We start from the raw sequence: 27,303 nt of genomic DNA, 5'->3' as shown, positions 1-27,303 counted from the left end.
CATGGAATCTACACAACAGAATGTTTATTCTCTGAGTGGAACATATCTTCCCCCTTTCACCTAAACAAATAAATAATAAATAATTAGGTTAAAATATAAGCAACTAAATAACCAACTTAAAATTTTACATAGTCACGTAAATACATTGGCATTCTCTTGGATATTTGAGGTCTTACTTCCCTGGAAGAACCCCTACACCTTCAACCCTCTCACAGGACACAGGTTCCTCATTACTCAATTGATGTGGCACATCATTCAGTTCTAAGACAGGAACATTGGCTTGCTCTTTTTGTTTGGCTGAAATGCTAACAGGTACATATTTATCATCCATGAACATATAACCACTACATTCATCACTTCCCACATCTCTCTTGACTTTCTAGTCATTAGATCCACACTTTGCCACTCTCCTGTAGTTCCATCTTTCTCCATTATCTAAAAGTACATGCCATCATTGAACTTCTTTGACTTGAAATGGTCCCCTAATCTTGCTCAATCCTTTTGCAATCCTACCTGCTTTCACCTCTACCCAACCCCCAGGTTGAAGTTTGTCCTTGCCTGTAGATTTTCCTTCAGAATTCATGGTAAATTTCTGTTCAAGGTCTGTGGAATTAGCAGTAGTTTTCTGTCTCACTAATCCATCACATGGCAGACATACTTCCCTAAAAGAATTAAAGAATTCAAAGAAGTCTCTCCTACCTTAATGAATTCCCTCAACCAGGATGGAGTTAGTTTAGTATTTGGTTTCCTGCCTCTCATCAAGAAAAACGGTTATGTGTCAATCGTAATATTGACAATTGTACGATATCCCCACACCAATTCTGCAATCATGTTTTCCACGCTCATTCTATTGGTTAACGCTAGCTGTATTGCTTCTTTGACCATCTTGTTAGCCCTTTCCACTATACCATTCCCTTGAGGATTGGAAAAAGATGTGTGAGAATGTTTCACTCCACAAGAAGCCAAAAATGTTCTCATCTCATACAAGGTAAGTTGTGTACCTTTGTCTGTGATTAAGCATACAGGAAACTCTTCTTCCTTCAATAAATTCAGATAGTACCTGTACTGTGTCAACCAAAACAACTTCAAATCTAAGTTCCTGTTTAACACCATGCATGGGACCAATAAAGTCCCCACACACTGTGTGCCAGACTTGTCCTGGATCACCTATGATGCTGAACTCTAATTGTTTTCCTAGCTTCAATCTCTTTTTGCTGTGCATGCACTTGTCACACCGCTCCACCCAATGCACCACATCCTCATCCATGCCGGGCCACCAGAAATCCTCTCTGAGCCTTTTCTTGGTTAAGGACTGCCCTAGGTGCCCCTCATGAGCAATATCAAATAATTTCTTCCTAACGCCCAAAGGAGGCATCATTTTCTCACCTCGTACCAACATGCTGTCTCCTACCATAGACAATTGTCTAAAACCTTACCTACCATATGTCCTCACCAATCTTGGTAATGTGCTCGCTCTACATCCTCTGCATACTATCAATTTTACTACATCACTCAACACATCATCTTGCACCATAGCCTCACTCCACTCTTTCTTGCTTATTGCTCCCGATGACCACTGTACAACATCTGCAGCACTCACAACAGCACCCTCACCATCACTTCTAATCACCACTTCTGTGTCAAATTGTTCCCAATTTTGTGGTAATCATGAGAGACAGTCAGCTTGCACATTCCTCCATCCTGGTATATTTTCTATGCTATAATTACATTCCTGAGATTTCACTGCTAACCTGGCTGAACTTTTACTAGCTCCCCCTGGAGACAAAACTCTCATCAGGGGCCTATGATCAGTACGTAACTTGAATTGACTTCCCCAGATGTACGTCATAAAGTGTTCCATGCCCCACACTGCTGCCAAAGCCTCTCTTTCTGTTACTGAATAATTACGTTCAGCTGGTGTTAGAGAGCGTGATGCAAATGCTACAGTTTTCTCACAGGTTCCATGAAGCTGTGACAAAACTGCATCAACCCCAGTGGCGCTGGCATGTACTGTAACAACGGATTTCCTTTCCTTTTCACACCAAAGGAACTAAAATGGTAGCTTTGCATATATCTCTCTTTATAGATTCAAAACCCTCTTCTTGAGAAGTAGTCCAAACAAAGCTTACCCCTTTTCTCAACAAATGCTTCAAAACCTCAGTCTTGGACACAAAATTTCTTACAAATTTCAAATAACATTCTACCAAGCACGAGAAAGACCTTAACTGGCCTTTATTCTGAGGTGGCAGTGCCTACTTGATAGCTTCTAACAGATCTTTCTTGGGTTTGATTCCATCCTGTGATAACGGATGGCCTAAATATTCTACCTCTGTTGCTAGAAAAACACATTTTTCCTTCATTAAAGTCAAACCAGATTTTGAAATTTTGTCTAAAACCTGCTTCAATGTCAAATTGTGATTCTTCACAGTGTTCCCAAGTACAAAGATATCGTCCTGAAAGTAGATGACATTCTGTATCCCCTTAAACAAATCAGTCATCACTCTCTTGAAAAATTTGTCACAGCACATAGTCTAAACGGCATTCAGGTGAATTGAAACATGTCCTCCATGGGTATAAACGCTGTCAACTACTTGGAATCAGCATGCAGGTTTCTCTGATGATAAGCATGTTTCAAGTCAAGTTTTGTAAAAAAAAAACATTCCCCCTTTTAACATCAAAACCAGTTTATTGATGTTGGGAAGGGGAAAACTGTCCATTATCACATTTTGATTTAGGCTTCTTAAGTCAATGCAAAACCTAAGTTTGTCATCAGTTTTCCTTGTAATAACCACTGAAGAAAACCAATTTTACACTTCTACAAGTTCTATCACTCCACTGGTCAATATTTAATTTACCAATTTTTTGGCTTCTTCTCTGGCCACAATGGGTGCTCTCCTGACTTTGGGGGTCATTCTGACCCTGGCGGCCGGTGGCCGCCAGGGCCACCGACCGCGGGAGCACCGCCAACAGGCTGGCGGTGCTCCCACGAGCATTCTGACCGCGGCGGTTCAGCCGCGGTCAGAAGCGGAAAGTCGGCGGTCTCCCGCCGACTTTCCGCTGCTCAGGGGAATCCTCCATGGCGGCGGAGCGCGCTCCGCCGCCATGGGGATTCTGACACCCCCAGGAACAGGATGGCGGTAGGGGGTGGCGCGGGGCCCCCGTAAGAGGGCCCCACTGTGTATTTCAGTGTCTGCAATGCAGACACTGAAATACGCGACGGGTGCAAACTGCACCCGTCGCACATACCCACTCCGCCAGCTCCATTCGGAGCCGGCTTCCTCGTGGGTTGGGGTTTCCCGCTGGGCTGGCGGGCAGCCTCCTGGCGGTCGCCCGCCAGCCCAGCGGGAAAGCCTGAATGGCCTCCGCGGTCTTTCGACCGCGGAGCGGCCATATGGCGGTTCCCGCGAGGCGGGCGTCACCCCCTTTGTGTTGAACTGGGATCGTACCTTCCTTAAATTTAATCTTATGACAATAATCCTTAAATTGTCCAATATCATCACAGAAGGCATCACCTGCATCCCTAATAATGTCTTGTAATGCTACTTCTTCAACAACTAAAATTTGACTACACGCTGAAGCAGGATTTGTAACAATGTGGAGGTCATATTGATGAATCCATCCAAAAATTGGTGGACCAGCTTCCGCTACATAAACTTTTCCTTTAGTACTCCTTCCCCCAAATTCAATTTCTGCGATCATGTACTCAATGATATTTTTTTTTTCTCCTTGGTATCCTCCTGGGTTTATGTCCTTAGGAAGCTGTCTTACTTGTGGCCATTCAGACATGAACACGTTTCTCAGAACAATTGTATATAAAGACCTAGAATCTACCATCAATTAGATTAGTCTCCCCCGAACCACAAATTCAGCTCTTGGCCTCTGTTTTCTTATCCTATTTATCTCTTCATCCTCGACATAAAGAATTCTGTCTACTCCTTCCTCCATGTCATCCTCTCCATCATCTTCTGACAACGCAGCTACCTCTCATTGAACTACGACACATCCTGGCAAAGTGTCCCTTCAAGCCGCATTTTCTACACTTCTTCCCTATTGCAAAACAGTATTTTGCCTAGGTGGAAGACCTGTTAGTTACTTTTCTTGCTAATTTGTTATTAATGTTCTTTGTCTTTGACGTACTAGATACATCATAGTACTTTTCTATTACTGCTACTTCTCTTGCCACATTTTTGTCCATCACTTTCATATAATATTCTGATTCTTCCACAACATTTGCTACTTCTATAGCATTTTTAATGTAAGATTCTTTGCAGCCCATAACCTTTCCTGCATTTTTTACTTCTACATTGAACATTTAATTGATCTCTTATCACCTCATCCACCATTTGTCCAAACTGACACTTTACCGATAGTTCCCTCAGTCTTGATACAAAATTGTCAGTCGATTCCCCTTCTCTTTGAGTCTGAGTATAAAATGTATGTTGCTTAATGACTACATTTTGAGTTTTGGTGAACCTCAATTCTAATTTTTTCTGTGCTTCAAGATAAACATCCAGGCACGCTTCATCTCCTTGAATTTACAAATCCGGTAAGAATTTTAAAATGTGTTGACCCTCTTTCCCTAAAGCATTTAAAAATATTGCTTTCTTCCATGTGGAACAACATCTTTGACCATCTAATGCTTCAAGATAATTGTCAAAAATGTCTAGAACACCTCCCGCCCGTTCTAAAGGTGGGACTCATGGTTGTGACAATAATGGTGGAGGTGCTGCTATTGACAGAACATCTATATTTGATAAGAACACAAGTAGTTATAACAATATGTATAGATAATGATCGTTGTCTGTCTTTTCTGTTTACTTTACTTTGAGATAATTAGAAACAAGAAAGGACTTGTCCATTTCCAAAGCATTGCTTATTGAACACTGCCTAAGGGTCTTCTCTCATACTCATTCTTCAATTTTTACTGAATAGCTGGTGGGCGTGTTCTTCTACTATCCTAAAAGCTCCTCGCTGATGAACCCACACAGCGGCTAACAGTGCTGGTAAGAGTTTCTAATAAAGCTGCCTCAGCGGTCCACAATCAATGATGCAAGCCAGTAAGGCATTGTGCACGCTGCAGCGTTCAATTTAGCCTAAGGGAAACAGCGCGGGATCATGTCCGTAATATTGTAATGCACGTTAATGCCTTGGTGCCTCAGTGCTGCAATCAAGTCTCTTCAGTCGTCTAGCCACTAAAACCTCTTTATACTGCTAAGCGCCGGGCTAATCGTGCTTACCTCTGGTTTCCAAAGTAAGTGCAGAAGGTTTCTTGAAGCACTCACTAGGTTAACTGTAATGTCTGGGGTTGTTCCTGCGTAGGCCACTCACGCTCCGATTTTGTCAAACAAGATTGACTAGCAGCTCGTCGCCAAAAATATGTTGTAATGTAATCACTCTGGAGGCGATAGCTGAGCGTTTAAGTATTCATTAGTGGCACATGTCAAGCGTGACATCCCTCCGTGCCAGACCCTCACAACTGTCATGGATTGGAACCCCAAGCTAACCTGACAACCATGGAATCTACACAACAGAATGTTTATTCTCTGAGCTCTCTGGCACTCGCACATACTTAAGTAAAAGGCAGATTACAACATTTGTCAGTTAGCAAGTTGAATGGGCTATTGGTTACAAATGTTTATAATGCCAACAGTGTCCTGCTTGCAGGGGACTTTGTCAAATTATTATGTAACCTTAACATCAGGCATTCTAATTCTGTTGTACACAGCTTCCGGCTTTTATTGATTGGTGATTTTAATCTTCATTTGTGCCATGGCTTCCCTTTGAGAGATACTGAGACTTATTGTTCTCTAATCTCAGCAGGTTATCACTTTTATCATTCCCCCTCGGATTAGCATATGAATTCTCTTATATATGATTTTAATGTAGTAAAGGTTCTGTTGCATCTGGCACCATTACGGATATCTCTACACTTAAAGGGAGAGGTGCTTTTAAAGTGATTAATTTTATTTTTAGTTTCTTCATTACTTAACTTTAAGGTATTCCAGGAGCAATCATAACTGATTGACTGTTTCTTTTTATTAGACCACTAGCATGACATCTACACACCATTTTTTTTTATGGGGCATGGTAATGGTGGATCAGGGCCAGAGACTCAGATGGAAGAATACTGACATGGGTAACTTTTATTCTAGCATGCTTCGAGCTTTCTGTGATGCTCTAGACATTTGCTTGGATGCCAGGTCACCAGGTGACAATATTATTTTTTCTTTTAATGAAATTAGTAAATTCGTTAGGTCTTTTTTATCAATCACCCAGAAAAGGCCTGCAAAACCTCACAGATGGTTTGACAGTTCGTGGTCTAAAGCACACTGGGAGCTCATAATGGCCCTCTAAAAGGCTTCCAGCAGTGGTACTATGGTAGCCATTTGTTGAGCTAATTATAAATCTACTATATGTCACAGGAAAACATTTTTTAAGCAGGAGGCGTGGGAGGAGTTCATAGATGCCTGTAGTGCTGGAAATCAAATTAAGTTCTGGGAGGTAGTTAACCTCTGTTGTTTTTTAATCCTGCCGCGGATTCTCTCTTAGAACTGCATATCTCACCTGATGTGTGGATCGGAGATTTTAAAACTATCTATGATATCCTAAGCTCCATCTCTATGGAAGCAGAATGGGAATCTTCTGACCATAGACTTGGGTTAAGCTTTGATTGTGTAGAGGTCAGCAATGCCATCATTAGAAGTCTACTAATAAAGCTCTCGGGCATAATGTTTTACCATTGGATTTAATCAAATCCAATGTTAATATTCGGGCACCTTTAGCAAGTCTATACATCAATACAACTGTAAGACATTGTTTACTACCTTCTTGGTCAAACTTATTTTTAACAAGGTGGCACGAGACAATCCTCGCTTTTATGGGCCCATCTTGTTGATTAACTCAATTGTCAAGGTGTTGGGAAGAATGGTTATGACAAGGCTGACAACCTGGGCCAATCATAATCAAATTCTTTAGGATATTTAGTATGGTTTACGCCTAGGCTGAGGGACAGCGGATCAATGCTTGAATTTGTACCTATTGATCAACAAATATACTGTGTCCCAATCAGGAGCATTAGATGTAACGTTTAAAGAACTGCTTTTGATCAGGTCAGCTTTGACAAGCTTTGGTCTATCTTGTTAGAGATGAGGGTCGACTGTCATATCTTCTTTTTTTGCGAGATTTCCACCAGAGTTTGACTGCTGTTGTTAGATCATTTTTTATGACGTTAATGTGGCCCAACAAGGCCAAATTCACTGCACCTTTTCAGGCTCATTGCTATGGAGCGCAGGTTGGCTAAATCTAGTAGGATGCCCCCATTACCTTCTCACTTAGGCCCAGATTTACGAGAAAATGATGGAGCATAAAGCTGCACCAAATTTGGCAGCGCCACGCTCCATCATTTTCAAAACGCAGGGATGCACTGTATTCAATAGAATATGGAGCATCTGTGTGTTGCCCTCTACGCGGGCACTAAATTTGCTGCTGAGCACCAATGCAGACACCCTTGCGCCATGGTGCAAGGATGGCTAAGCTGCGGGGGATATTGCTTTTGTGCAGGAAGGGACTCCTCCCTGTACAAAAACAAACTTCAATGGCCTTTTGCTCTATGTGTGCCACAGAATGCAGCACCCATAGAAAGAGCAAAAATGAGGAGAAATTAAAGCATTTCTCCTTGTTGCGCTACACCTGGGGTGGCGCTGCCTCAGATTTACAAAAACTCGTAAATCTGGGGCAGCCTCAAAATGCAATGGATGTTGTTGTGGCACGCCCACAGCAACACCCATTGCACGCCCCTTCCACGCAAAGTGCTGCATGTGAAGGGGCCGTATTTACAAGGTGGCTTTAAGCCACAATACGTGGCTTAATGCCACTTTGTAAATAAGGCGCAGTGCATAGCGCCACCGGAGCATCACTAAATGTAACGCTCCAGTGGCGAAAGGGCCTTGTTAATCTGGCCCTTAGTCTTCAAGTTAGTTCTCCACTGGGGAAAAGCAGGACACTGTGGTTATTCAGAGCTTCATGAAGATGGATACATTGAAGTCATGAGCCTGCTGACACCTTCAGGTTTTACACCAAATCTCAGGACCACACAAAGACTGCAATTGCAAACTCTACTTTGCCCTGACTGTACCTTGCCACCTTTTCTTGCTAGATTCCTTCACTTTGAGATTTAAGATCTCATTTATAGTTTGGTGAGTGGCCGAACAGGTCAGTGGAAGCCTTGGCTGCAGCTTCTCTGATAGAGGACCACCTGCTATTTAGAGACTGAGAAACGACTAGCGGTAATAACTGTATAACAGACAGTCAATTAGGTCAAATGTACAGGCTGTAGGACCTGAAGCTCTTCCTAGACGTGGTCATCCTACCTGGAACTGTTGCTAACAATGACTCAATGCCTCAATGCAGCACTGACAGTTTCAAGCCCAGAACCCAGTTGACCAGCCTGTGGAAGGAAGTGGGGATGCTTTTCAACCCAAAGGGCCTCACCTTCAATGTGAAGAAGCCCACTGGCTTCTCTTCTGCACCTTCTGATAGGGAAATCTACCACTAAACAGAAGTTAAAGATCCTCTGAAAGTATACAAGAACTTGACAGCCCTTAACCTGTAATTTAGTTAAGCAGCTCTCAGCATGAGATGTCCATTAGTCTTGGTAACTGAGTTGAGCACCTGGTAATCAAAACAGAGCATTAGTTCTGGGCTCCCTCTTTGCAGGTCGCCTTTGCTACTAAAACTACTCTGACAGCTTGGGAAACAGAAAGTCAAATTGCTGAAGTCCACTCCTTTTTGGGGGACTTCAGTGTAGAAAAAACGCATAGTGACAGTAAATCACTTCTTTCTGTGTGGTTCGAATACACCAATGATTGTGCCTTTTAGGGCCTTGTTAAGTATTTCAGTAAGCATATTAATTTGGGATTGTGAGAGTGTTAAGAATTTAAAAGTAACAAAAACTTATCCCATATGTCATTTGCATACAGTAACCGGAAATGTGTCTCCCATCAGAATCAACATCCTTGAGGAACCCTATTTGAGTAAACATACCCAGAACGGATCTCGGGCCTGATTTTGATATTTGTACTGTTACCGGCTAAATCGCAGCAGCAGTAGTATGCCTGAGAAGACCATCAAGTTGATGATGTTCTGCCTGTGGTATTCAGATATTACAGTTCTGCAGGTAGTGTACTGGCAGCGGTTTGCTGACGGAGGGAGGACATCGCTGGACCCAATTGACATTGGACAATGACAGTTGCCATGGAATAGAGGTAAATCACACACACACATTCACTGTACCTCTGCCATATGTGTCCCCACACACAACACAACACACCAAATACACACCATTATCCATTGCCATTCCACCACAACACAACATGTACCTGCCAAACAGATACATTGCCATGCATCCATAACACAACTATACACAATGTTGATACAACACCCACACATGACACATCCACAACAACCAACCCAACTTCAAACTTATCTACACAAACACACTCACACAAAGGGACAACTACACAAATCACAACAACAACTGCCACACAACAGCACTCACCGGAATGTTGCACTAAGCAACACACAACAACATCAATGCCATATGCAAATGGCGCACATACTGACACAGCCACATCACCCTCTCCAGCTCTTTCCACCTAACACAGCCAATTGCATCACACACACACTCATACACGTGTTGAGTCACACACACAAAACTTGAAGCACAGCATTAGAGGTACAGGTCCCCTTTCAATGTACACACATGGACACATTTGACTGTACCATCATTGTGGTGCCAGCATTCATTTGGCAATAGATACTGACACCAAAATGACAGTTCTGTATGTGTGTGATATGTGTTCTGTATCAGTGTGTCCATATCCATGTGTGACTCGCACGTGTCACTGACATATGCATGTCACAGTAATTCTTAAAAATTACTGTGCCATGTATATGTCTGCAGTGGTCCCAAGCTCATGTGGAGTGACCACCCATTGTTCACAGTTAATGTGGATTCCCTACTTTCGTCTACAGTGATGGGGGGGGTCATATTTTCTCTGTGGTCCAGTGGCAGCAGTGATGGAGGGTGATGACCAGCTGTGTCCAGCCGGAAACAGAAACGGAATCAGGGAAAAAGTGAGTTTTCACCACTCAACCCCTAATCCGCCAACTCTGATGTGGAGGTCGAACCCCCACATTTTGCATGGCGGTAAGGCACATCCAAATCTGCATGGTGGTAAATGTGGTTGGGATCCCGCCGTCAGCCACAATTTCCTTTGATGCCATAGTAGCTTCTGGGAATCCTTCGCGAAATCAGTGGGACTCAGACGGGTTAAAGTCTTTGGAACTGGCAACACCTAAATCAGGTGGGCAGAACACCAAGACGGTGGATAGGATTTTCATCGAGAAAGTGGCGGCCCCCAGCCAACTCACTACAAGTGCAATCACCATCCTCAGAGAGAATTCCTAAGGGTATCTGAGAGAATTCCTAAGGGTATCTTATGGTATGATCAACAAGCACTACAATGAACATGTTACCTGGTCATAGGTGATGCACCATACCTGCGTAAGGACTCTATTTATAACTCAGTGCAAAAGAACAGACAAAAAACACAGGCACAAGAAACATTCATGGTAGATCCTGCTGACACTATCTCAAATAATTTGATAAGAAAGAGATAACCCATCAGGGACGGTGTTTTCCTCAAGAATAGATGAGATAATGTGCCCCTAAAGATAACATTCAAAACAGATTTTAACCCAAAATAACTTAAACAGTATTCTCTGTGTTTCTGTGACCACTTAGGAGATTAGTGCGGAAAAGGCACCTAAATAATGAATTGGAAATATGGTGGTAAAATACTGTGACCACCAAATATAATTAGACACAATACTGAGGGTAAGTGCATAATTTTTCTGTTTGTTAATATCATTGTTATTATCATTGTTTAAAATATAAGGGCACATTTATACTCTGTTTGCGCCGATTGTGCGTCAAAACTTTTGACGCACATTCGGCGCAAACCCTGCCCCATATTTATACTTTGATGCCCGACCACACGGACGTCAAAATTCCACCATGTGCGTCATTTTTTGGAAGGGGGTAACTGCCTTGCGTTAATGATATGCGAGGTAGGCGTTCCCTTCCAAAAAATGACTTTAAGGCCCGTGCGCCTTATTTATGCTCCCGCGTCATTTTGACGCACAGGAGGGGGTGGGTCTTAAAAAACGGCGCACAGCCTGTTGTGCGCTGTTTTTTAATGCCTGGGTCAGGGCAGGTGTTAAGGGACCTGTGGGCTCAGAAGGAGCCCAGAGGTGCCCTACCCTGCCCCCAGGGACACCCCCTGCCACCTTCGCCCACCCCTGGAGGACACCCATGGATGGGGGGACCCATCCCAGGGAAGTAGAGGTAAGGTTCAGGTAAGTATTTTTAAACTTTTTTTAAGTGGCATGGGGGGCCTATTTTAAGCCCCATTCCCTGGGCATGGCCATTGGGCAAGGGGGCAAGACTCCTGTCTTTGCTAAGACAGGAGTCAGGTCAATGGGGGTTGTGTGTCAAAATAAATGGCACAAGTCCGATTTGAGGCCTGATTTTTGCCTCAGACCTGACTTGCACCATTTTTTGACGCACAACCCCCATTTTCCCATACGCCGGCGCTGCCTGGTGTGAGTCATTTTTTTTTACTCAGACCAGTCCACAGCGCCGGCTAACGTCATTCCATAAATAAGGCGCCCGCATGGTGCGTTGGAATGGCGTTCGCCGGCGGTAAAATTTTAATATGGCCCATAGTTCTTTCAAACATTGTTCTAATAAATATAGTGACCATTAATAACATAATTTTAATGTTAATAGTTACATTATTTTCTATTAATTCAATTATTCTGTTTATTTGGGAATTCGTTTGTATTTTCCTGTTTAATATTTGTTCTTTTTATGGGTTGTGACTTATCTTTGGTGGTATTTTTGATAATTTCATTTAGCATGAATTTAATGTTAATTATGTTGGCTCTTGAGCAATAAGAAAAAACCTTTAGAATTATGTACTGTCTTCAATGTTTGGGGTTCCTGAGACAGAATATTGTATTTTCCACACCCCTTCAAATATACAGTTTCCCCCAATGTTTGGTGGCCTGGCGTTATAACAGTTAATTTAACAACTCCAAATTATACACTTTTTTTCAATGTTTGTGGTTTTGGTGTTAGAACAGTATTTAGTTATCTGCCTAAGTCTGCGCTTTCCACAATATTTTGTAACTGGAATTAGACTCATAAACATAACCCCTTAAAATTAAGCATAAGGATACCAGGGTCCATCCTCAAATCCTGTATCATATGGAGCAGTCTACTTGACTCTGCTGAGCAGAGATAGGTACCCATAGTACTTCAAATACAGTGGATATCTACCCATGTTGGGGAGAAGAACAGTTATTACTTTCCTTAATGATTTGGTTGCACCTCCCTTAATAGAGCCCCATCATGAATATTTAATAATGTAGGTATAAGTTTTGCTTTTTTAGGCCACAAAGAACTCGGGGGGGAGCCATCAGCCCTCAGTATCTTGCCCATGGCCAATTGATCAATGGCTGCCATCACTTCCTTTACCATGAACAGGACATCCAGTGGCTCTTTTTGTTCTGCATTTAGGCATACTGTAAGTATTGTTGCCAGTTATTGGTGTTCACGTTGCTCTCAGCAATCGGTATTGTGTACAAGCCTCATAGTACCAAGGAAATATTTAGTTAATATTTAGTTGGAAGTGTATTATTATGCATATGTTGGTGCTTGTCACACAGATGGGCTTCCTTTTGAGTTCAATTCTCAGTAGCCAGACAAGCAGCTGCTGCCATGCACTGCCCCCTTCCTCATGCTGTCTAGCGAGGTACTCCCTGTAGCTAATCTCCGATAGCATGTCAGTGAGAGTGTGGTAATGTTGTTCTGCCTCCACTAGGGTGTATTTATTTTCGGTGTTAGTCGCTGATTATGAATACAACCCTTTCTTTTTCTGTTCAGCCTCCAAGATTTCTCTTTGTGTTGTCAGTTTGTTCCCATAATTAGGCTTTAGACAGATGCCCCTAATAACCACTTTAAATTAATCACATTCAATAGATTGGTCAGCTGCTGCATCTTAGTTTCAGTAAAAAAATATTCAGTGGTCAGAAAGGGGGCGTCTAGTAATGCTTTAGGCTTTAGTCACCATTTGGGCACTGCCAGCAACACTATCCCCCATCTAAGAGCCATCAATAGTGGATGAAACCTATCAACCACTAATGATGAATGTTCCAGACTAGGGTGCTCGCAGCCACTATGACCAGGGCCTTTACCAGCCTAAGGGGTCAGAGGGGGAAGAGGGGTGTAGTGCTTGGGCTGCTCTGAGTAAGGAGCATAACATATATTGGTGTGCCATTGCCTTTGACAAAAGAGTTAGCCCATGCCTTCGAGGGAGACCAATATTGATAAAGGACTTTACAGCCTGATGAATAAAGAGTGACTTCCCCATGAATGATTGACTCCCAGTTTGATAAGCCCCTAACAACAGTCCATCTGCCACCTAGAAAGCAAAACAGGTCAATGGTTAAACTCAAGGCATCTAAAGGGCTGCCAAGCAAAGACATGGTGTTGTTGCATTCAGGCAGTAATATGGGAGGAATGGACCCTCTGTGCAGCACTGAGAGTATGCCGTTGGGACAAAATGAAAAATTAAACTAGATACTGCAAGCAATACTCGACACTGAAGCTACTCAAAGGCACCAAGTCGAAGAGCAGATCACAGAAAAGTAGTCGGGAGCATCATAGAGAACAAATCTACATTAGGTTCCCTATGGCCATCAGTGCTCAATCTGAAATCTCAAGCAAGAGACTTTAAAATAGCAGCAGCACACCTCCAACATTGTACTAAGGTTGCAGAGGCCCGTTCGTACTTGAGTGGTACCTTAGAGCACTCTGAAGAATGAAAGCTGAGGCATTTTTAGAAGAAAGACTACTTGAGAAAGTGTTTGATGAGGCCCTTACGAGAGCCTTCACAGAGTGCCAGTCTCCCCCCCACTGTACAATGGTGGTGCATCTCCTGAACTACCTTTGCAGGTTCTGATTTTTCCAAGCTGCCTGAGAACAAGGACCTTGAACGATTTAGAAGTCTAAGGTCCATGTGCTTCCTGATTACACTGTTGTCACCCAGCAATGACAACACTCCTTCAATGTCGTTAAATGCCTACATTGCAAAAATGAAGTCTCATATGTGATACTTTAACCAGCCAAACCCGAGGATAACCGCTTCTTCACAACACTCTAATAGGTCCTGGACTGGATGGAAACTACTGGGCTCTGAATCCTGAAAACGATAAACAATCCAGGAAGCAGCAATGTAGAAGGGAGAAGAGTCATTGTGGTGCACCTGTCAGGCTCATAGATGAACATGTAACACTAGAAATGGCAAAGTTGGTTGAGGTCATCAGACCGTGAAACCTGGCAGAATTAGGGTTGGATGTCCCCCAAAATTCCATAGAAGAAGACGATGAATCAGACATGGGTACTCTGAACGATGAACTGAACCGTAGCCCAGATATCACACCAATTATGGTCTACTTTATTGCCTCTATTTAACTTTTTTCATCAGTTGTTATGTATATAATAAATACGGGGACAGAGGTTAGCTGTCTTGTCCAATATTGCTACCGATAGACCATACAAAGCAGAGATGTATACAGGGGTCACTGGATTCCCTCTGTGTTCTGTAGTTTTTTGACATCATAAATACTCCATACATTGTTTGCATTGGAAACCTATAATTATTGGGTTCTTGATTTGTGGGCTTGGTGGGATAGTTACACAAACCCCAGCCAGGCAGTTTCAGGATTGGCAACCTACCACACACATTTTGAACTCCATGAGAAGATACACAGGCAAGGTATGCATGGAAGGAGGCTCTGTCAGGATATAGTAAAATGGTGGTGAGGGAGGCCTACTACAGCTAGACAGCTTAGATTGTGATAGGTTAGATCACTAATATATGACATTGTGATCAAACTGTCATGGTTATGTAAAATGACTTTAATTTAATAACATGAAATATTAGGGAACTGGGTACTCAGACTAAGAAATATAAAAAGCATGCTCTCCTGAAGCATAGGAACATGTGTTTTGCTTTCCTCGAAGAGACTCATCCCTTTTGCACAGAATTTAAGGAATTTAAGAAAAGATGGAGAGTACAGTTTGTAGGGACCACGGGCCAGATGTAGCAAAATTGCAAATTGCGACTTGCAATTTGCGAGTCCTTCCGACTCGCAAATTGCAAGTCGCAATTTGCAATGCAGAACGGTGTCTCAGACACCGTCTGCGAGTCGGTATGGGGTCGCAAAGACCCACCTCATTAATATTAATGAGGTGGGTCGCAAATTGCGGCCCCATACCGACTATGGGCACTCGCAAACATGGAGGCCTGCTGTAGTCAGCAGACCTCCATGTTCGTGACTTCTTTTAAATAAAGCAGTTTTTTTTTTTAAGTGTAGACCATTTTCCTTAAAGGAAAACGATCTGCACTTAAAAAAAAATCCGAAACCTTTAGTTTCGGTATTTTTTCAGGGCAGGTAGTGGTCCGTTGGACCACTACCTACCCTGAAAAAATAATTTGTGGTCCATTCACAAAGGGGAAGGGGTCCCATGGGGACTCCTTCCAATTTGCGAGTTGGTTACCACCCACTTGAAGTGGATGGTAACTGCGATAGCATTTGCGACCGCATATGCGGTCGCAAATGGTATTGCATGCCACTCCGAATCGCAAATAGGAAGGGGACACCCCTTCCTATTTGCGATTCTGAAATGCATATTGCGAGTCGGTCCCGACTCGCAATATGCATTTCTGCATCGGGAAATGCGATTAGCGAGTCGCAAATGGCAATTTTTGCCATTTGCGACTCGCTAATTGTTTCCTGCATCTGGCCTCACATGCTTGCTACATGCATGAGGTTCACTGATATGGATTGCCCCTGTGGTGCCATTTATTTTTTGTAACTTTTGAGAGGATGGAGAGTGGATTACAATGCGATAAAAGACAGAGATTTGGACAAATTGGTCTAGCCACCACTGGGGCACCCTGTAGGCTGACTTCACAAAAGCTGACTGCATTCTCTCACAGGTTACACATTCTCTGAGATATAGCAAATAACAAACCCAGATAAACAGGAATACTCTTTTTCTGTCCCATTGCATGGTTTTAGTATTTAGCTGGATATTAACTGGATGTGTTCTTTTAGGCGCAAATACAGCAAACTATCACTGATACTGAATATCTGGGCCACACAGAATTGTGCCTTCAACCCTGTCCTGTCGCCAATCACATAGTAGTGCCACCATGAGGATAAACATTCCAGACATGCACATGGGCCCAAAGTAAGATTTTGTGGTTGTTTTGGTGATATTGTTCTACAATGGAGCTCCTCAAGCTGGATTAGTGATATAAGGTGCATCAACTCAGATCACATCCAATAGCAGCTAGCAACCACCCTGGAGACACCAGGGACTCTCACCTTCCTTTTAGTGGTGTTCGATTCATGTGAAGAGCACCACTATCCTATTTATTCTTGCAGTGGTCTCATTTGCTCTTTGTAGTGGTGCTGCTGCTCTGCATGGTATCCGCAGCCTTCAGACCAGACCGGTTGCTTTCCCAGTACTGCTGAGTGCTCACACAGGCCATGCCCTGCACCCCAATCACACAGGTCTCTGCCACATCCCTCTATTGACCCACAATTAGGTCTGTATCACAGCTGTGAAGACACTAAGCTGAACCACGAATCCAACCCAATATAAATCAATTTGCAAAGCACAGCTAATCACTTATGAGGGTATCCAGGTGCTGGGGGCCCTGCTGCTGGTCTTATTCAAATAACCAGGTCTTGAGTCTTTTTCTCAATTCCAGCACAGAGGATGAGGTCTGAAGGTGGAGTGGGAGGGTGTTCCAAGACTTTGAAGCGAAGTGGGAGAAAGAATGTCCTCCACTGTTGCTGTGGAAAATGCAGGAGTGTGGGTGAGAAAGAGGGAGGCGGAGAACAGGCATCTGGACGGGAGGTGGAAATTCAGTCAGTGGTTGATGTATGCAGGTCCTAGGTTGTGGAGAGCTTTAAAGGTGTGGATCAGCATATTGAATTGCCATCTCTTCTGAATGGGGAGCCAGTGGAGCTTCTTAAGATGTGGGTGATGTGGGTCCGCTTGGGGGGGGTCAAGGATGACTCTGGTTGCTGAGTTCTGTATCGTCTGTAGTCTCTTGAGGATTTGGGTGTGTTGCTGCAGTCCAGTTGGCTGCTGACCAGTGCTTGAGTGACAGTGCGTCTGGTGTCTATGAGGAGCCACTTAAAGATCTTGTGGGATATGCAGAGGGTGAGGAAGCAGGAAAATGAGACCGCATTGATTTTTTTTTTCATGGTCAGCTTATTGTCTAGGATGGTGCCATGGTTGCGGGCGTGGCTGGTCGGAAATGATGGGGGTCCTAAGGGCCACCATGCGTCGTTCCATGGGAAGGTGTTGCCAAAGATCAGCACTTCCGTCTTGTCGGTGTTGAGTTGTAGGCAATTGGCTCCCTGAGATATTGTTCCAGCTGCATTTGGACGTATTGGGTTGTTTGGGGGCAGTGCAGGGAGTGCTGTGATGAAGAAATAGACAATGACATGGTCAGTCCAGGTGAACTCGGTGACATGGCTATATTTAATTTTGTCACTGGCAGAGAAGATCAGTTCGAGTGTGTGTTCTGTGATGTGGGTGGGGTTGGTGATCAGTTGTGTGAGGCCAAAGTTTTTCATGCTTTCCAGGAGGTGGGGGGTGCTGATATTGTTGGGGTCATCAATGTGAAAGTTGAGGTTGCTGAGGAAGATGTTGTTTTCAGAGTCTAAGGCAAGCACAGTGATGAAGTCGGGGATAGCATTGCAGAAGTTAGGGTGAAGTCATGGGGGTCTGTAGGCAAGGGTGCCTCTGATGGTCATTTTGCTGTAAATGAAGTGTTCCATGATTGAAGTGAAGTCATCTACGGTGGTGGTGTAGTGGATGCTTTCCTTGTGAATAATGGTGATTCCACCTCCATGAGTGTTGGTGCGGTCTCGGTGAGCGATCATGTAGCCATTTGACAGGGCAGTGGCAATGGCGGGTGCCGAAGCAGGATTGAGCCAGGTCTCAGTGAGGAAAATGACATCGGGTGAGGGAGGTGATGGTATCCCAGATTTCGATGGTGTAGTAGCATAGAAATTGTACGTGGAGCAGGAGGCAGTAGAGATAGTCTGGAGTGGTCGCGGTTGGAGTGGTGGGGGTCTCAGTGAGTGCTGGTGCTTTGGTGCTTCAGGAGAAAAGGTAGTGCCAGTAGGTGAAAGGTCCAGCCTTGGGTCAAAAGGAGGTGCAGCAGCAGTTGTTGTTAAGAAGTCCTAGGCCAAGGGCTTTGAATTCAGTGGCGGTGGATTGTCTGGTGGCAGTAAGGCCACAGGTCCTGGTGCTGGGCGTGATCCAGGAGCAGAAGGGCTTGCCTGTGGCAGGCCATTTGGCATGCAGGCAGCACACAAGCTGCTGGTGTCTGCTGCACGTCCGCACCGTGGCCTCCATAAGAAGTCCTGAGAGGTGGAAGGGGCTAGTGGGCGGCAGGAGGCACAGGATGGGAAAGAAAATGGCGGGAGCAGCGAGCAGCAGAAAATAAATAGAATATCAATCTAGTAAAACTCATGCAAAATAACAGCCAAGTGCAGCAGAGGGGGGTTGCAAGGCACTGGACAGGCAATCCCAGTGTAGGTGAGGAATGATTGTGACAGTGGGGAGCCATGCACTGACCAGAGGTCAAATGCTGCTCACAGGATCCATGCTGCGGCCTCACTAGGTAGTCCTGGGAGGTGGGAGGGGCTAATGGGTGGAGGGAGGCACAGAACAGGAAATAAAATGACAGGAGTGGTGAGCTTCAGAAAACAAACAGAAAAACAATCTAATAAAACTCACACACAGTAATAGTAATAGTCAAGTGAAGCAAAGGGGCTTACAATGCACTGGAAAGGCAGTCCAAGTGTAGGGTAGGAGTGATGGCAACAGTGGGGAGCATGCCCTGACCAGAGGTCAAAGGCTGCTTCAACCAAGTATAGCAGAGGAGTGTAGCCCTCACAAGATGATTCTGGTTTTCACCTACCAGGTTTTCAGAGTCAGGTGTACCACTTCAGTTTACATGTTTAACAGTGGATGGATAGAATACTGAACAATTGCAAATATTCACACCCAATTCACAGATCTGGGCATCCAGGGACTGGTTTTAGGGTATCACCCATCATCAGCCAGGCGAGCTTGAATCCAGTGGCATGATGTGCATTAGTACTGTTTTATAAACTGTAGATCACTAAGAAACATTTGACAGTCAGCAATATTATACATATTATTGTAAATACGGCACACAAATGGGGCAAGATTTACAAGAAATTGGCGCATCAGCGCGCCACTTTTCTTATGCCCCCCTATACCCTGCTAATGACACCATGTGTGCATCGTATTTACAATACAGCACACCATAGCGCATGTTAGGACAACAGCATCCCAATTTATGACGCTACTGTGGTACTTTGCAAGTTTAGTGCCATAAATTGTGGCGCTGATCCTGCAATGTAAAGGGAGGCCCATTGAAAGTAATGGGCATGTCATTTATGCCTGCTCTGAGCAGGCGTTAAAAATGGCTCTAAAAATGGTACAGTGAAATGTTGTGAATGTCAATGCACCATTTTTACGGGCCTCCCTACAAGGGAACACCCCCTTGCATACATTATGCCTGGCACACGGATAATGTGGCGCAAGGGGTTACAAAGTAGTGTAATGCAAGCATTGCACCACTTTGTAAATATTGCGAAGGAGAATGGCCTCCTTAACGCCATATTAGCGTTACAAAAATGACACTAGTGTGGCACAAAGAGGCACTAGGGCCTTCTAAATCTGGCCCTTATTGTGGAGTAGCATAAATGAATAATTCTTGCCCCACCAATATCCAGAAATGGTTATCTTCTAGGGCAAGCCACTATGTCCTCTGTAAGTCCACATAAAATTTAACTTCTACCTAATATAGTTTAGTCCTGAATAAAACTCACATTTCTTTGTTGAACCATGACTGAGTGTTGGTGGTTTAATTCAGCCTCATGACACCCATGCCCTGCAAATACCCAAACTCATAGAGAACATATTTTTAATTGATTACTATAGGCAAAGTGTTTAGGCCATATGAACCCCAATGTCTAATTTGAGTGGATGGATAACCATTTCCATCATTTTTTAAGAAAGATAAACTTCATCAGGCCCAAGGTTGCACAAATGTGATCACCTCTTTGTTTGTAATCCTGCTTCAGTTTCTTTCTCTTTGCCAGTGAAAAATAAATGTGGTCAACCTTAAAGGCCTTAGGCACGGTTGTAGTCTGTCAAATGTCATCATTTTCCATAATTTACCAGAAATTAGCCACTTTCTAAACTCACCATCTCTGGTTCCATGTTCTCAGTTAACCTCTTCTTCTCAGAAATAACGCAGTGGAAGATGAGCTCTTAAGAAGTTACTTGAAGGTAGACTCCTTATGTAGCAGTACCATTGTCTTGCCCTTACGAAAGAGAAATGAAGAATGGTCATATCAAATGGGTACAGTAACTACCATGTTTGTATAATTTTGCATTATAGTACCAAGTATTGTTGAACAAAGATGAGTGATATCGACTAAATACCCTCTTGTTGGTGCCAGGGGTCCTAGAGCACCTGGTTCCAAGATGGCCACAATTCTGTAAGGCTCCTTGTGCTGGGGCAAACATCTATCTCCATCTTGATGAAACTGGCCTCATAAAAACTAATCCTCAACATGATTCAGCCTGGAGACATTGTGTGCTCCATTATCAACTTGTGGGGGCTGTGCTGTCATCTTGGAGCCGCTTGCAGTGCCATTTGGCCCATGTAGTGTGGCCTGTGAAGATGGCTGGTGCCAACGAGCGACTCTGCCAGGTGAAGGCAGAGGGTGGGTCATTAGGAGTACCTTACCCCCAGTAGGTGCTGCTAGGGAGCATTGGAGCAGGAACCTCCCAATGGCACTAAGCAATAAACCAGCCCTTCAATGCGAGGCTCCTACTGTAGGGACATCCAAGCTGGAGTAAAGGCTTGTTTGGCCAACTGCTGTATGAGCCCACATGGAATTTTACTGGGGGCCGTTGATGGTGACTCTTCCCCCCCATCTGGGCAGAATCAGGACATCGTGAGCAGCAGAATGGGACTGGCTAGCCTGCTTGAGCTACCCAGTACTTTGCTGTTCCATATGAGGGGCTCGGCGGGGGAAGGGCATTCTCTCAATTGGTGGGTGAGAGCTGCTCTCCCCTCATTGCAATGGGCATTAGGCCAGGCACTGGGAGATGGGATACTGCTCTTGTCATTTGCATCTACCATGGTAAGATAAACATGTATCGTTATTCATGTGATCTCTGGGCTCTCAAAGCAAGCACAATGTCAGTTTTATCATAATTTTAATTTTATCTGGCAAATACTCCTTGTGAGGAGTTGTTAAGTCCCTCACACTTATGGTTCGTCTTGGGGGATACCCTTTAACCATTTTTGTTTTCAAGTGTGGTGGGTTTAATCTGCACCATTGTTGGTTGATCCTTTCTGAGTGGGTAGTTTTGACTGGCGTGTTGAGGGTGCTGGTGTGGGTGGTTGGTGGTACTTTGAGGGCAAACAGACCTATGTTGAACAGGATTCAGATTTTGAAAATGGACATCAACCTGATTTTGACTTTCTTACACTCTGCAACTTTTTTTTACGATTGGCAGCATGGCACAATACATTTGCAGAGATAGGATTGCTCTATTTTACAATAAGTATGAAGGGGGCTAGGATTCCTTTTCTCATCTGGAATGTAAAAGGGTTCAATAACCCTTGGAAAACATACTTGGTTATTTAGAGGTAGATGTGGCACTTCATCACGTAACACACCTTAAAGCCGACACAAAATCTAAATTTGCACTCAAATGGAGTACATATCATTCGACTTCTATATGCTCATCCTATGCTAGCAGTACAATTATTCTCATAAAATGTAACACTCCATTTAAATTTCTCCAAGAAGTAAATGACACGCAGAGGTGTCACAGCCTGATCCAGATGGTGATGTATGGCAATAATTACTGTTGTAAACATGTACGGCCCTAATGTTGATATATCTATCTTTGCTAGTATGTATGGAGCCACTGTGTGGCTTTGGTACCACAGACTATCATATGGGAGAGAGTTTTATAAGGCATATTCTAATTTCTTAGCCCCCAGACCCATGCAGTTGTACATTGAGGCACTGGTGTCCATCCCTCAACACTCCGGGAAACATTACTTATCACATTACTTAAAACAGGTAGATCACCCACACAATGTGACACCTATAGACCTCTATCTCTAATAATATAGCTGTCTAGATTTTTGTCAAGGTGTCAGTGAATAGATGATTACTATTGCTCCCAGATCTAGTATTGCATGATCAAGCAGGATGTCTCCCTGGCAGATCTATCTGTCATAATTTACGAACTCTATTCTTTCTTATGCATCAACTTAATCCAGAACTAGGGGCTGTTGTGTACTTTCTAGATGCCAAAAAGGCATAAAACTCTTAAATGAGAGATCCTATTTTCTCTCCTTGGCAGGATAGGGAATCCTTCTAGTTTCATCAACTGGATCTGACTTCTCTATACTGAACCCTATACTAGAATAAAGATTAATGAGTTAATTTCAGATCCCATTCCTATTAGGAGGGTAACCTGCCAAGGATGTCCACTTTACTCTTTTGTTTATGCTATTGCCTCTGAACCGCTGGCTTGTGCAGTTTGACAACTGCTCACAAGAAGAGGCCTCAATTTTATGCCACATAATATTATTATATAATTATATGCAGATAACATTACTTTATATGTGTGCAAATATGAGAGAAATCATATTCCACTTCTCAAGTAGTTTACCCTGTTTAAAATACCATCTGGGATAACTATTAACTGGAATACGTTTAATATGTTCCTGTTATCCCCCCTGCACGAATTTGTAATTAAAAATAGTCACTTCCTTGGTGTCAGACTTTGGTTAAATACTTGGGCATTTGGATTGGGCATAGCAACTATCATATCAGAATACTATGGGTAGCAGAGTCCAAAGTAGAAGAACAAGTCAAGGACTGGAGTAAACTTCCCTTATCATTGACAACCACAATGTTCCTGATAACAATTATTATCCAAACCAAACTACTCTGTTTTTGTACTAACATTCCTTTTCCATTAATTAGAGAATTCTTCAGAAACCTTAGATCTCACATAATTACTCTGGCCTTGGGTGGCAAAGAGATTGGTCTTAAGTGGGAAACTCTTACCCTTCTGTACTAGAAGGACGATCTGGTGGCACCAGATTTTCAACTTGCTTATTATTTTGCAAAAGCACAATTTGCTTATTATTGACGGCACCCCTGCCACGTATGGCTCACCTGGCAGTTGATTGTGATACCATGACCCCAATCCCACTGCTTGCTTTAATAGGTCAGCCTTCATGATGCAGTTATACAGACATTAACTCAGTTACTTGCATGCAACTTGCTTGCGAGGATCTTCAAAGAAGAATGACCTGCCCAATACTATACTCTTCAGAACAGCCACTTTGCACTATCGCTATTATAAGCTTACTAAAAGTAGCTTATTTCTTTCTAAACTACAGGCATAAGGGATCATTAAGCTAGAAAATGTTTTCCCTAATTATGAGTGTAGACACTCCATTGACCGGTTGGGGTGTTTCACTGAAGCCTTCTTAGTTTATTTCCAGCAACAGGCAACATGCAAGGCTAACTATTCATCTTTCTCTCAAGAAACAAGCACCTAGTTACCAGACTACATAACACTATGCAAACATAGGCACCTTTTACACAGTATAAAGCCGAAACTAGACAGAAAACCAATTTAGAACTTGCCATTTCAGACAAGGATTTGCACTACTGCTGTACTCAGAATAAGATGTTGGCACCTAATGGTTTTCACTATAAATTCTTGCATCAAGTCTAAAGTTCCCCTTTGAAGTCATTGAAATTCCATTTAACTACTGATTCCTCTTGTGCACAATGCAAAACCGTTGAGGTCGGTTTTATACATTTAGCAAGGTCCTGTCTGGTGATAAATGGATACTGTTACAATGTCTTTAACCTACATTCTACTATGGTCGAAATAATCATTACACCACCACCTATGGTGACCTTGCTAGGCTGCACTTTAGGCCTACCATAGACAGTAAGATGATTCACATCAATCGTCCTTCTGCTAGCAAAGAGTCTGATGACCTATGCATGGATATGCCTAAGGTGCCTACCTGCAGATTTAATATACTGTAATGAACAATTGGAAATATAGTACTTCTCAAAGCCTTGAACCCGTAGACCCAAACATTTCTGGTGTCCATTACAGACATACCTTGGTACTCAGGATACACCAACTTATTCTTATTGTACTGCTTGTTAAAAATTGTGGATGAGCACACACTTCTTGAATGAACTTAGTTTATATATATGCCAGATCTGTTTTGCATTTAGATCATATGACGATACCCACAATACTGCAGCGCACCATCCCTCTAGAACTAGTATGTCAGTCAGTTGTCAATATTGTCATATTGCTATTCTGTTTAAATGTAACATCAGTAGATTTGGTGATTGTACTACTAATGTGATTTGACTTTTTTGTAACTCCTGTCCAATGTCTGCTGATATGCAGTTGCTAGATATACAGAAATGATGTTACATTTGTAAAGCTTAATAGACAAACATACTAAAAAAGATGAGCAGGTATTGGTTTAGCTAAAATGAAACAATTTAGCAACGTAGAACATCAGAAAACTTGCATTGAGCCAATTGTTGAGCTAAGGCTTGCTGCAGCAGAAACACATTACAGTTGCATGTGCATTTTGGACACACTGTTGATTAACTGATAAGCATACATTTATGTTGGTATTTTTTTAATTCTAAAAACCTTGCTTTAATGTGTTGTGTTATTCTTGACTCGTTGTGTTGTACTCTGAATTTTGCCAAAGAAACTCCCAATTTTAACAGTGATAGTATAAAGGTTTTTATAAGGCAAAAGTATTTCGGCACTTATGGGCTCGTGTGACAAACTTTCTTGACATCATTATCTGTGAACATACTGTCTTCGATATTCTGTTTAAATATTTTTGTTTTATTTGACCTTGCATCTTGTCAAACCCAACACCCCCAAAAAACAATATGGAACACTTAGTTAAAACAAAATTCACAGGGATTTAGCATAACAATTAGTTTCCAATTTGTATTTTGAGTAAATGCAGACCATATTTTAAAGTATTTGCTTTCCATTATTTTTACTGAAGTGTCGTTAACTAGTCAAATAATAACATTCAAAAGGTAACCAATTAAAGACAGTACAAATCAAACTGCAACGTCTAATTTTAGTGCATGTTTTTAAACATAAAGAGGAAATGATTTGTTGGGCTTTAGATATATATATTAGATTTTTGTGCATATCGCTTTCTATTACTGCCTTTTAACCTATCGGACACATCACTGCATATTTACAAAAGTTTTGTGATGATCCCTCCACCACCGCCCACCGTTTCGCAGCGCAATGCAAAACATACCATACTATACATTAAAAAGTCTCACAGGCGAAGCCCAAGCTGCATAGTGCCGTGCAAATGTTAGTAAATAGGCTAGATAAACATTGCAGCAAGATATATTCTTGTCAAGTAACTTCGAAACCTTACATTGTAGCATAGATGATAACCATATTAGTTTAGAAATAAGATTTCATGAATGCATGTAGATATATATAAGATATACGCTGTCCGATTTCTGTAAAGTTACTTACATATATGCGAGACATCCGGATAACAGCTTAGCCAAGCGATGTGAGCTGTCGCCTGGAAATATCCCAGTTTGATGTGAAGTCTGAGTGCGCCTCCTTGTTTCGATCTTGCGAGACTTTCAGAGGTCTAAACATTTACATAAGGTGAGAAGCATGCTCAGGACGTGATTGAGTTTTGTAACAGTACTGAACACCTTTTAGAAGCACAATTCTTTCATAATAGCCATCCTTCATGATCCGCCCGATGTTCGGCTCCACACCAGGGTTAATCTGTCTATGTTAATACCTAGTAGCTGTTCCGTTGTTGCCAGTAATGATTTAATCTCAGAGGCAGAAGAGGTCAAGTCTCGTTAAGGAAATCTAATTAGTTAGATTACAAAACACTTTTCTAGTTATTGCAACCAGTTGGGACACCCTGAATTCTTTCTTCGCTAAAAACCTTAGGCAGCATTTTTAAAAAGACTATGCCGTTTTACATGATTTGAAAATAGTTGTTTGTGTGACAGCCGACCGGAAGGGTGTTTTTTCCTCCGGGGGCATTGGGGGAAGGTGGTGCAGTCTAGACGACTGTACTTAGTTGGGCTACATCCGTTAAAGGATGCAGCCCGAGGATATAGGAGAACCTTTGGGCTGCTACCTACCAGGTATACCTGGTGGCAGCCCTAGTGGTAGTTAGCGAGGACGCTTTTAGCTTTGGTTTCTTCCTTGAACGTTTTGATTGCAAGCATTTTTGATTTTCCAAATAGGTACTATTTTAGTGCGAGGAAATACACAGCATGTCCAAACACAAGGTCCTCCAGGCGGCTTAACAGCCTTAGGAAGCAGGGCACTTGAACTTATTGGTGGGAGGTTGCACACCATACGTGCTTGCCGGTGTGGTGCGTGCCGGGCGGGGTAGCCGCTGATGTGTTTGTGTGCTTTCCGCCCTGTGTGCGCAGTGAGAACCATGCTAAGGCCCAGGTAGGTGTTTGGGGCTGCTTGTGAATGCACAGAGCAGCCCTCAAGATCAAGAGAGGTTGGGGCACAGGAGGGTCTGAGGGCATGAGCGGTGTGGGCGGTGCTGGAAGGGGAAAACAGGTGGCCCCCTTCCCCCGGCAAAACGAGGAGGCCTTCATGTCACTGGGAGATGGGTGGAGAAACAGGCTGAAATCGCCACAGGCTAGGGCTTGGACCAGAGGGGGTGGTACTGTTAGCGCATCTGACCTTATTAAGTAAACTTACAAGGGGACGTGAATAGATCGATTAACTTTTTGACTCGCAATTAAGATGTTATTACCATAGTCCCCCTGTGCAGTGCCGTTAAGTCAAAGTTACCTAAACTAACCCCAAAGCCCCATTGGTCAGGTAATTGTATATTCACACTCTGTCCAATAAAACTAAAATCCCAAATTTATGAATTCTAAAATGTCTCCATTCAGATATAGTTGATCGGTTCATCT

General features: G+C 43.0%; 1 protein-coding gene across 1 annotated transcript in view; it reads right to left on the bottom strand.

Annotated features, from left to right (window-relative positions):
- LOC138285401 (retinol dehydrogenase 5-like) overlaps positions 1-26,129 on the bottom strand; it is a 237,324-nt gene extending 211,195 nt beyond the window's left edge. The window contains exons 1-2 of the mRNA XM_069225285.1: positions 25,868-26,129; positions 20,462-20,580 (exon numbers count right to left, since the gene is read on the bottom strand). Of these exons, the coding sequence (XP_069081386.1) occupies positions 20,462-20,476 (15 nt within the window). The 5' untranslated portion in view covers positions 20,477-20,580; positions 25,868-26,129. The remainder of the gene's footprint in view (positions 1-20,461; positions 20,581-25,867) is intronic.
- Positions 26,130-27,303: the final 1,174 nt, after the last annotated feature.

The sequence above is a fragment of the Pleurodeles waltl genome, chromosome 3_1, assembly GCF_031143425.1.
Source record: "Pleurodeles waltl isolate 20211129_DDA chromosome 3_1, aPleWal1.hap1.20221129, whole genome shotgun sequence".
Classification (NCBI taxonomy): domain Eukaryota; kingdom Metazoa; phylum Chordata; class Amphibia; order Caudata; family Salamandridae; genus Pleurodeles; species Pleurodeles waltl.
The sequence above is the reverse complement of the archived record's forward strand: the minus strand, read 5'-3'. Positions and strand labels throughout refer to the sequence as shown.